Source organism: Schistocerca americana, chromosome 9 (genome assembly GCF_021461395.2).
Source record: "Schistocerca americana isolate TAMUIC-IGC-003095 chromosome 9, iqSchAmer2.1, whole genome shotgun sequence".
Lineage (NCBI taxonomy): Eukaryota > Metazoa > Arthropoda > Insecta > Orthoptera > Acrididae > Schistocerca > Schistocerca americana.
Window position 1 is genome coordinate 42,356,563 of NC_060127.1, and position 12,839 is coordinate 42,369,401.

At 43.6% G+C, this 12,839-nt stretch overlaps 1 protein-coding gene across 1 annotated transcript; it reads left to right on the forward strand.

Annotated features, from left to right (window-relative positions):
• Nucleotides 1-307: 307 nt before the first annotated feature.
• Nucleotides 308-2,895, forward strand: LOC124551241. Its single transcript, XM_047126236.1, has 2 exons — nucleotides 308-485; nucleotides 1,994-2,895. The coding sequence occupies exons 1-2, from the start codon at nucleotides 308-310 to the stop codon at nucleotides 2,893-2,895; spliced, it is 1,080 nt and encodes a 359-aa protein (XP_046982192.1).
• The last annotated feature ends 9,944 nt before the right edge of the window (nucleotides 2,896-12,839 follow it).

The window sequence follows — 12,839 nt, forward strand, 5'->3', positions numbered from 1 at the left end:
AACGCCGCTTTCACACTATACGGTTTTGACCGTACGGCAAAAAGCCGTACGGCTGTAGGTGTGAAGAAATGTATGGCGCCTTTCACATTATACGGCGACGGCAAAATGCCGCTGCCGTGCCGTGCTGCAGCCGTGTCTTGCCACTACAACAGACGGTCGCCGTACGGCAAGTTCGACAACAGTGGCCTACGTGACTAAGTGCATGCTTTCACACTGGACGGTTTTGAGCCGTACGGCGTCGACTAGTTCGTTGTAGTGTCGTTTTATTCATTTGTGTTTATTCTTGTTTACTGAAAAGTGTAGAAGAATGGATGAAATTGATACTGAACTTTTGATAACCTTGGTGGAAGTAAGACCTGTTCTGTGGGACAAAACTCTAGATGCGTATAGAGATCGTATTGCTACAAAGAATGCTTGGCGGGAAGTTTGCGTAGCACTGAAGCAAGATTTTGATGAGATGGAAGACAAAGATAAAAATGCGTTTGGTAAGTATTTATTTAATATATTAATATTACATTTAATACGTTTTAAACAGTTTTTATTTAACGTTATAAATTTTATTCTAAAAGTAAATCGTTTGTTTATAAGTAAATTACTGCTACCAGTCACGTTTTTTTTGTTTTGTTTATATTTTGCACGACGCGTTTCGGGAAATAATTCCCATCCTTAAGTGCGTTTTTCTCTAAGTTTTCATCATGTGTGGTGTCTTTTTATGTGTCAGGTCTTGCATTCTGTTTTCTTTACTGTAATTTATAAGAGAAACACGCACAAGACCTCACAAATAAAAAAACACTACACATAATGAAAACTTAGAGAAAAAAACGCACTTGAAGATCGGAATTATTTCCCGAAACGCGTCGTACAAAATATAAACAAAACGATTAAAAACGTGAGTGGTAGCAGTAATTTATTTATAAAGAAAACTATTTACTATACAGTCGCAGGCTTTCACAAACAATCTACAAAAAGGAAAAGGCTTGTTAATTTATATCTTTGACATCTGCCATGACACGCTTCCAGCATTTGTCATAAAATATTTACAAAGAGTGTTCCTTATGGCGTTGGCTGTCAGTCCTCCTCTTATGTTGGCATCTTGGGCTAAGTCTTCCAAACCAGTGAAGGATGTGGTGTCTTCAATTATAAATCCATCTCTCTGACGTACAAAATTGTGTAAAACAATGCAAGCTTTAACCATTTTTACTGCAAAATCTGGATGAACATTTAAAGGTCGGTGAAACAACCGCCACTTATTGGTGAGGATGCCAAAAGCACATTCCACATACCTCCTTGCTCTGCACAAACGGTAATTAAATACACGTTTCTCAACTGTCAAGTTTGTTCCCCCAAAAGGCCGGAGCAAATGCGTGTGTAGGCCAAATGCTGCGTCTCCCACGAAGAAGTAGGGTACTTTTGGACCTTCCGTACCAGGCAGACATTGGACGTCTGGAAATTCCAGGGAATTACTTTCTATTGACTTCCATAAACTGGACCGTCTGAACACTGAAGAGTCACAGTCTTTGCCATAACTTCCTACGTCGACATAAATGAACCTGTAGTTGGAATCCGCTACAGCCATCAGAACCACAGAAAAGTATTCTTTGTAATTGAAGTACATTGATCCGCTATTAAATGGGGCAGTAAGACGGATATGTTTTCCATCCACCGCTCCTAAGCAGTGGGGGAAATTAGCAGTACGTTCAAATCCAGCCGCTATTGATTCCCATACCTCTTTGGTCGGTCTTTGTATACATTCTTCCCGCAGTGATGACCAAATTGCTGTGCATACATCATTAACCACTTTACTTGCTGTAGAAATCCCAATTCTGTACTGGAAATGTAAGTCAGTGAAGGAACAACCGCTTGCCAGATACCTGAACAAAACGAAAAAAAATCAGTGACATTTAGTTTGCAGTGGACATTTTTTGTTACAGTTTTGCTTTTTTCTATACAAAATTAAAATGTTTTCATACAGTTTTGTTTTCTTTTGATGTAGGTATAGAAGTAATACGGAGGTGGACCAATCTACGAGACTCCTTTGTGAAGTCAAACATAAAAATTCAAGCTGCGAAAAAAAGTGGCTCAGCAGCAAAGAAAATGAAAAAGTATGTATATTCTGATCAGCTGCAGTTTCTAAAAAAGCTGTATGATGCTCGAGAGACGGAGGACAGTTTTCAATCGGAACGCACCGCCAGACTGGAAGAAGATATAGAAACGCAGGGCTCCGTCGAAAATACTGAGAATGTTTCTGGGCCATTTGATACAGCACCCACACAACAAACATCCAAAAGCGAGTGCCATACAAACAGAAAACATAGAAAACCTGATGCAATCGAAATGAAAATATTACGAGCTCTGGAAGAAGACAAACCTTGCAGCAAAATGTCATTTTTACTTAGTCTGAAGCCTCATCTGGAAAAATTTGATGAACAGGATTATCTTCAGTTTCAGATGGGAGTCCTCAAAGTTATAGAAAATATATATGAAAGGAGAAATATATTGACAGCTCAACCTCCTCCATTTACCCATTACACACCTCCCATGCCCTATAATAATAGATTTCAAGCTTATTCTTATTCACCTATGGAAAATGCTGCTCCAATATCCTCTTACCATACGCATCAGATTCGTCCTCCTCCAGCTGCACCAAACCCAACTACTTTTCTCGAACAACCATTACAGACTTCTCAAGGTCGCAGTTCTTATCAACGAATTAATAAAGTGCCACCACCATACCCTTCGCCTTCCACAAGTAGCCATGAAGGCCCACCATCAACAACGCAGTTCTACAACGTTTTTGCAGAGAGCCTGTCGCCACAAAGTGACAGTACAGTCAGTCCTGCTACAAACTCTTTGGTTTCAACTGCTGATATTGATATTGACTTTTCTACTTCATAATCTGAGCGTAATAAAAATGTAAAACACAAATAAATAAGTAAATAAACAGAACTAGTTTTTATGTATTAAATTACCTTAACGTGATAGCCAGCATTTGAACAGGTTGGATGCAATTGCGGAATTGTGTGTTTTGTCGTTGTAACACATCCTTTAGTTTTCTATGTAATTCGTCAAACGAGGTAATAGACATTCGGAAATAGTTAAAGAATTTATTTCCGTCGTTCCTCAAATCTTCAAAGAGTGTATAAAATAAACCCACTTCGTCTCTTCTCTGGTTAATGGGGTGTACCCACAAAAGACGACCTTTTCTTTTGCGGCGACGATGAAGCAACCACAAAGCAACAACTCGTTTACGGTTCATCTTGATACACACATTAAGCAAACTGAATAGACACCAACAACTGGTCACGTCAAAAAGCCGTGTAATGTGAAAGCAACACAGGCACGGCTAAAACTCGTACGGCTTTTTGCCGTACGGTCAAAACCGTATAGTGTGAAAGCGGCGTAAAACTGCCTGCACGGCACGGCAGAGCGCCCACGGTCGGGTCACACCGCAGACAGCGGGCCCCATTAAGTAGAAACACGAGCCTCAGCTGACGGCCTGGGCTGCGAATGCCAAGGTGAAGGCAGGAGAGCACGTGCGAAGGGCACCAGCACGAGGCCTCGGAACGCCTCTGCCGGTTCATTCTGCTGTGTCCTGCAACACGAACCACTGCTCTATCTGTATCTGCATTTATCGTCCGGAAGCCACCCAAAGGTGTGTGGCGGAGGGCACTATACGTGCCACTGTCATCACCTCCCTTTCCTGTTCCAGTCGCGTATGGTTCGCGGGAAGAACGACTGCCGGAAAGCCTCCGTGCGCGCTCGAATCTCTCTAATTTTACATTCGTGATCTCCTCGGAAGGTATAAGTAGGGGGAAGCAATATGTTCGATACGTCATTCTGAAACGCACCCTCTCGAAACCTGGACAGCAAGCTACACCGCGATGCAGAGCGCCTCTCTTGCAGAGTCTGCCACTTGAGTTTGCTAAACATCTCCGTAACGCTATCACGCTTACCAAATAACCCTGTGACGAAACGCGCCGCTCTTCTTTGGATCTTCTCTATCTCCTCCGTCAACCCGACTTGGTACGGATCCCACACTGGTGAGCATTATTCAAGTATAGCTCGAACGAGTGTTTTGCAAGCCATCTCCTTAGTTGATGGACTACATTTTCTAAGGACTCTCCCAATGAATCTCAACCTGGCACCCGCCTTACCAACAATTAATTTTATATGATCATTCCACTTCAAATCGTACCGAACACATACTCCCAGATATTTTACAGAGGTAACTGGTACCAGTGTTTGTTCCGCTATCATAAAATCATACAGTAAAGGATCCTTCTTTCTATGTATTCGCGATACATTACATTTGTCTATGTTAAGGGTCAGTTGTAAGTAGGCTATTTAGGTTTTCTTATTGGTAACTCCACGTAGTGCTCTGTATTAAAATCACTGGCTGTGCTGTGTGCAGTCTGTGGCTAGTTTGCATTGTTGTTTGCCATTGTAGTGTTGGGCAGCGGCAGCTGGATGTGAACAGCGCGTAGCGTTGCGCAGTTGGAGGCGAGCCGCCAGCAGTGGTGGATGTGGTGAAGTGAGATGGCGGATTTTTGAGAATGGATAATCTGGAGGTGTGTACATCAGAAACAGCACATTTGTAACAATGGATGTCATATATATTATGACTATTAAGGTAAATACATTGTTTGTTCTCTATTAAAATCTTGCATTTGCTAACTATGCCTATCAGTAGTTTGTGCCTTCCGTAGTTTGAATCTTTTATTTAGCTGGCAGTAGTGGAGCTCGCTGTATTGCAGTAGTTCGAGTAACGAAGATTTTTGTGAGGTAAGTGATTTGTGAAACGTATAGGTTAATTTAGTCAGGGCCATTCTCTTGTAGGGATTACTGCAAGTCAGATTGTGTTGCGCTAAAAAAATATTGTGTGTCAGTTTAAGTACAGTCATGTATAGTTCTTCTAAGGGGACGTTTCACAGTTGCCACTCCCTGCACCAAGTGCCTATTCGCTGCAGATCTACCTGCATTTCGCTGCAATTTTCTAATGCTGCAACTTCTCTGTATACTACAGCATCATCGGCGAAAAGCCGCATGGAACTTCCGACACTATCTACTAGGTCATTTATATATATTGTGAAAAGCAATGGTCCCATAACACTCCCCTGTGGCACGCCAGAGGTTACTTTAACGTCTGTAGACGTCTCTCCATTGAGAACAATGTGGTGTCACCGCCAGACACCACACTTGCTAGGTGGTAGCCTTTAAATAGGCCGCGATCCGTTAGTATACGTCGGACCCGCGTGTCGCCACTATCAGTGATTGCAGACCGAGCGCCGCCACACGGCAGGTCTAGTCTACAGAGATTCCCTAGCACTCGCCCCAGTTGTACAGCCGACTTTGCTAGCGATGGTTCACTGTCTACATACGCTCTCATTTGCCGAGACGACAGTTTAGCATAGCCTTCAGCTACGTCATTTGCTACGACCTAGCTAGGCGCCATATTCAGTTACTATAATTACTGATAATATTGTGAATCAGCCGGCCGCGGTGGTCTCGCGGTTAAGGCGCTCAGTCCGGAACCGCGCGACTGCTACGGTCGCAGGTTCGAATCCTGCCTCGGGCATGGATGTGTGTGATGTCCTTAGGTTAGTTAGGTTTAAGTAGTTCTAAGTTCTAGGGGACTGATGACCACAGATGTTAAATCCCATAGTTCTCAGAGCCATTTGAACCATTTTATTGTGAATCATGTACCGTCAAGAGCGACGTTCATCATTAATGGATTAAAGTTAAGTATCAAACTAATTACGTCCGCTTTCTGAATTCTAATTCCTTGTCATGTTCCAGACCTCACGTCAGTATAGTTCTTCCCTCCTCACGCCAGCCTGCGTGAGCTAAAACGCGTGCATTTCGGCCTCCACTATTAACACGGTGTTGGCTCTTCTGCCAACACAACAAACAACATGTTGTGTTCTGTTTGCTAATAACTCTTCAATCCAGCCACACAGTTAGTCTGATATTCCGTAGGGTCTTACTTTGTTTATCAGGCGACAGTGCGGAACTGTATCGAACGCCTTCCGGAAGTAAGGAAAATGGCATCTACCTGGGAGCCTGTATCTAATATTTTCTGGGTCTCATGAACAAATAAAGCGAGTTGGGTCTCACAATATCGCTGTTTCCGGAATCCATGTTGATTCCTACAGAGTACATTCTGGGTTTCCAGAAACGACATGATACGCGAGCAAAAAACATGTTCTAAAATTCTACAGCAGATCGACGTCTATGTTAACACTAAATGCCTAAAACGAACACGTGGTTCTAGACGTAGCTTCCCTACCTAATGACTTCTTGGAGCAATTAAAATTTGATTTTCACTAGTTGACACACTAATTACTCACTGAATTAAAAATTTTTAAATATTGCCGTAACCTACTGGCTAAGAGCGTATGTTAAAGGTTTAATTCAATAAGCCAAGTATCACAGATAGTACGTACTTAGGCAACGTAACTCAGCGCACAAATTATCCAGACAACACACATTCGTGTAGTATTTAAGAATCAGAGCACATACTGTCCCCTCGTGACGACTGGGTGTTGTGTGCTGTCCTTAGGTTAGTTAGGTTTAAGTAGTTCTAAGTTCTAGGGGACTGATGACCATAGATCTTAAGTCCCATAGTGATCAGAGCCATTTGAACATACTGTCCGCCAAACAAACTTTACACGTAATTTCGAACCTTAAAGAAAATTCTTCTCTCTGACCACCACCACTAAATGATGAAAGAAAAAAACTTAATCCTCACTACATTTCCGCTGTTTTTGCGGTAAAACTGCCGCATGAAGCATGACCTTTTAATTTATTAGTTATTTACTAAGAACTGTATTCGTGAGACATTTTGCAGTCAGTATTCGAGTGTACCACTGAAAGTACCAGAAAAATTATATTCTTGTTCAGGAGGTGTCACACTAAAAAATGGACCTGCGTGAAAACGAAACTGCTTGGCGAAATGCACAAGAGGTACCGCTGAAACGTATGTCTGCCAGTTAACTTACGGCGAACATACGCGCTCGCCAGGTAGGACTTGCGAACTTTTACAACGTTCTCCTTTCAAGGCAACAATTTCTACCCATAATCAAATGGCAAACTTTTGCATGGCAAGAAAACACATTTAATAACGAACTACCTGTATAAAACACATAATCACGTTGAGTAAAAGCCTTAAAAAGTATTGAATTGTAAAAGCACACAACACGTTTTTCTTACTAGAAACAATATAAAAAATCCACTACGGCGTACATTAACAACCTTGCTTATTATAGCTGAATATACATAAACACAAATTTACGTAAGTTACAGCTTCCAGATGAGCAGGAATTCGTTATGCAAGTGACTAGCTCTCACCACGAAGCAAAAGGAATTTTTCTTCTTTCTTAGAGTACCTTTCACACGTGAGTCTAGTATTACTAGTTATGGCAGGCGAGAGTGTGGATCAGGTCTTAGTGCCTTGCATTTTAAACAGTACAGCCATTGGTGCCTTACACTTTCACAGACATGGCAGAGGCTAACAGTCGCATAAACCCGTAGGTAAGGTGGGAGGGGAAAGAAGAAATCCGAACCACAGATTTACTCTGACTCCCTCCACCCCCCCCCACCCCCCCCCGCCTTTCGTCCTCAAAAGGGGACAAACGGACCACAGTTTCTAATATTACCACCTTCCCGCGGGTGGGCAGACGAGGATGAATGGCGGGAAACCCCCAAAATATACGGCTGGTATAATTAACAAGAATGAATTCAATTCATAAAATCTGTTAACAATCAATACTCAACTTCTGGTGCGTTACGACCCCCAGGACTGAACCAATACAGCACCTCCAAATGCTCTGCCGAGCCGCCCGCTGCCAGCCGTTTCAACGGACGCAGGAAGGCGCGCCGATTTTCAGAACCTCCTCGCCGGTCGACAGCATACGGCCTAACTGCAGATTAGGCCCCTCGCGGACCCACGCTCAGGAAGATTCCTTTCGCGACGAGCAGTTAACGCCCCATACCACGGAGCCGCTGCTCGCGTCGCTTACGCTGATGCCGCGGTCTGCGTGCTGTCCCTCTAGCACCGGCAGGGAAGTCGCTTCTTGATGCCCCGACTGCCAACTCTCCACTCTCCCGGAGAGCCCGTACAGCCACCTCTTAAACCCACGCGCACAGCCCACTTTTCCCCTTTCCCGCTAGAGGCAGAAACCAAAGCCTTCAATTGCAACGGCGCCACCGCCAGGAAACTGAGGGCGACTGCTTCACGCAGCGCGCTACTGCGCGCTTTTCAATGCTAACTTTACTACGGCTCAGTATGTACAGATACGTGGGAAATATATTGACATGTGCGTATACTGGGAAAGCCACAGGTGAAAAGCTCATCCTAAACCCATGGAATGACTTTTACCAAGTTTGGTTGATATATTAGTTTTGTCGTTGTCGTCTTCAGTCCTGAGACTGGTTTGATCGAGCTCTCCAGCCTACTCTATCCTGCGCAAGCTTTTTCATCTCCCAGTGCCTACTGCAGCCTACATCCTTCCGAATTTGCTTGGTGTATTCATCTCTTGGTCTCCCTCTGCGATTTTTACTCTCCACGCTGCCCCCTAATACTAAATTGGTGATCCCTTGATGCCTCAGAACATGTCCTACCAACAGATCCCTTCTTCTAGTCAAGTTGTGCCACAAACTTCTCTTCTCCCAATCCCATTCAATACCACCTCATTAGTTACGTGATCTACCCACCTAATCGTCAACATTCTTCGGTAGGACCACATTTCAAAAGCTTCTATTTTCTTCTTGTCCAAACTATTTATCGTCCATGTTTCACTTCCATACATGGCTACACTCCATACAAATACTTTCTGAAACGACTTCCTGACACTTAAATCTATACTCGATGTTAACAAATTTCTCTTCTTTAGAAACGCTTTCCTTGCCATTGCCTGTCTACATTTTATATCCTCTCTACTTCGACCATCATGAGTTATTTTGCTCCCCAAATAGCAAAACTCCTTTACTATTTTAATTGTCTCATTTCCTAATCTAATTCCCTCAGCATCACCCGACTTAATTCGACTACATTCCATTATCCTCGTTTTGCTTTTGTTGATGTTCATCTTATATCGTCCTTTCAAGACACTGTCCATTCCGTTCAACTGCTCTTCCAAGTCCTTTGCTGTCTCTGACAGAATTACAATGTCATCGGCGAACCTCAAAGCTTTTATTTCTTCTCCATGGATTTGAATACCTACTCCAAATTTTTCTTTTGTTTCCTTTACTTCTTGCTCAATATACAGATTAAATAACGTCGGGGATAGGCTACAACCCTGTCTCACTCCCTTCCCTACCACTGTTTCCCTTTGATGCCTCTCGATTCTTATAACTGCCATCTGGTTTCTGTACAAATTGTAAATAGCCTTTCACTCCCTGTATTTTACCCCTGCCACCTTTAGAATTTGATAGAGAGTATTCCAGTCAACATTGTCAAAAGCTTTCTCTAAGTCTACAAATGCTAGAAACGTAGGTTTGCCTTTCCTTAATCTTTGTTCTAAGATAAGTCATAAGGTCAGTACTGTCTCACGTGTTCCAACATTTCTACGGAATCCAAACTGATCTTCCCCGAGGTCTGCTTCTACCAGTTTTTCCATTCGTCTGTAAAGAATTCGCGTTAGTATTTAGCAGCTGTGACTTATTAAACTGATAGTTCGGTAATTTTCACATCTGTCAACACCTGCTTTCTTTGGGATTGGAATTGTTATATTCTTCTTGAAGTCTGAGGGTATTTCGCCTGTCTCGTACATCTTGCTCACCAGATGGTGGAGTTTTGTCAAGACTGGCTCTCCCAAGGCCGTCAATAGTTCTAATGGAATATTATCTACTCCTGGGGCCTTGTTTTGACTCAGGTCTTTTAGTGCTCTGTCAAACTCTTCACGCAGTATCGTATCTCCCATTTCATCTTCATCTACATCCTCTTCCATTTCCTTAATATTGTCCTCAAGTACATCGCCCTTGTATAGACCCTCTATATACTCCTTCCACCTTTCTGCTTTCCCTTCTTTGCTTAGAACTTGGTTTCCATCTGAGCTCTTACGATCTAGAAAAAGGTTGTGTGGGGGTAAGAACCTACTATTGCCTCATAAAACAGAGAGACAAGGGCCAGGAGAGAAGCGAGGAAGAGATAGGTAGGGGGTGAGAAGGTGGGGAATTGGACAGAGAAAGGGAAGAGAAGCAGGTAGATGTAGGAGGAGGTGGATAGAGGGAGAGGGAAAGATCGACAGAGTGAGAGGGGTAATATGAACAAAGAGAGACGTGATGAGGAGATGGAATTAGAGAAGTAGGTGATGATAAGAAGGGGAAGGAGCAGATGGACAGAGGGGGGGGAGCAGACTAACAGAGAGAGAAAGGAGAAGAGTAGGGACAGAGAGAGGGGATGCAGATATGGAACTACAGGGGGGGGGGGGGAGGAGGAGACGAAAAAGCAGGTGGACTCAGGGAGGAGGAGCAACTCGACAGAGAGATAGGAGGAGAAGGAGATGGACAGAGAGAGGGGTAGGAAGATATCGATAGAGATTGGGGGCTGTAGATGATATACAGAGAGGGGCGGTGGAAGAATTGGACAGAGATGGGTAGAGGGAAGGGAGGGGAACGACTAATAGAAGACTCGAATACAACTACATCTACACGATTACTCTGCAACTCACAGTTAAGTGGTTGGCAGAGGGTTCACCCAACCGCTCTCGAGACGCCATGTCACGGATTGTGCGGCCCCTCCCGCCGGTGGTTAGAGTCATCCCTCGAGCATGGATGTGTGTGTTGCCCTTAGCGTAAATTAGAATAAGTTAGTTGAAGTAGAGTGTAAGTGTAGGGACCGATGACCTCAGCAGTTTAGTCCCTTAGGAATTCACACACATTCGAACATTTGAACAACCACCCTCAAGCCATTTCTCTACCGTTCCAAGCTCGAAAACGCTCATCTACATCTACATGATTACTCTGCAATTCACATTTAAGTGCTTGGCAGAGGGTTCGTCGAACAACAATCATTCTATCTCTCTACAATTCCACTCCCGAACAGCGCGCGGGAAAAACGAACACCTAAACCTTTCAGTTCGAGCTCTGATTTCTCTTATTTTATTTTGATGATCAATCCTACCTATGTAGGTTAGGCCCAACAAAATATTTTCGCATTCGGAAGAGAAAGTTGGGGACTGAAATTTTTAAATATATCTCGCCGCGACGAAACACGTCTTTGCTTTAATGACTTCCATCCCAACTCGCGTATCATATCTGCCACACTCTCTCCCCTATTACGTGATAATACAAAACGAGCTGCCCTTTTTTACACCCTTTCGATGTCCTCCGTCAATCCCACCTGGTAAGGACCCCACACCGCCCAGCAATATTCTAACAGAGGACGAACGAGTGTAGTGTAAGCTGTCCCTCTAGTTGCATCTTCTAAGTGTCCTGCCAATGAAACGCAACCTTTGGCTCGCCTTCCCCACAATATTATCTATGTGGTCTTTCCAACAGAAGTTGTTCGTAATTTTAACACCCTGGTACTTAGTTGAATTGACAGCCTTGAGAATTGTACTATTTATCGAGTAATCGAATTCCAACGGATTTCTTTTGGAACTCATGTGGATCACCTCACACTTTTCGCTATTTAGCGTCAACTGCCACCTGTCACACCATACAGCAATCTTTTCTAAATCGCTTTGCAACTGATACTGGCCTTAGGATGACCTTACTAGACGGTAAATTACAGCATCATCTGCGAACAACCTAAGAGAACTGCTCAAATTGTCACCCAGGTCATTTATATAGATCAGGAACAGCAGAGGTCCCAGGACGCTTCCCTGGGGAGCACCTGACATCACTTCAGTTTTACTCGATGATTTGCCGTCTATTACTACGAACTGCGACCTTCCTGACAGGAAATCACGAATCCAGTAGCACAACTGAGACGATACCCCATATGCCCGTGGGGAAAAAACGAACACTTCCGTGCCAGCTCTTATTTTATTATGATCTGCATTCCTCCCTATGTAGAACGGTGATAACGAAGTATTTTTACGGTCTGTGGAGAAAATTGGTGTTACATAATTCACGAGAAGACCTTGCCGGGACGAAAAACCTTTGTTTTAATGATTGCCGCCACAGTTCGCGTATCATATTCGAGGCACGCTCTCCCCTGTTTCGGGATAATACAAAACGTGCTGCCAGTCTTTGAACTTCTACATTGTCCTCCGTCAGCCCTGCACATCACACAACGCACAACAGTAGTAAATAAGACGGCAGACATGTGTAATGTAGGCAGACTGTTTAGCAGACCTGGTCAAAGCCGGGTACTCAGCGAGTGTAGCACTAAACGTAACTGCAAAATAATTCTATCGTTATACAACACACGCCTCAGAAGATGTGATTTATTAACTCTGAGTTGTGTGAAAGGTAAGGTTTTCCTAAAACAGAATTTGTTTCTTGAGGGAATCGGTGGACGAGGAGGTGGTGGGGCGGGGGGGGGGGGGGGGGGGGGAGGGGGGGCAGATTACTGATTCTGTCTTGTAATGTCATGGATCCCAAATGTAGGATGCAGACAAAAAAAAAAATCCGTCAGGAATGAAGACGTTCAAGAGGAGTAGAGCGATATCTTTCTATTCTCTTCGAAAGATGTTATTACGTGAATTTTCACTAAATTGAGGCACACAGGACAAAATAAATAGTCCCCTACTGAAGACATGGCAGTTATTTACATCTGTGTCTACATATGTACTCCGTTAGTCAGCATACAGTGCGTGGCGTTGAGTACCCCGTGCCACTACTATTCATAGCATTTCCTGTTCCGGAGGCAAAGAGAGCAAGGGAAAACCGAC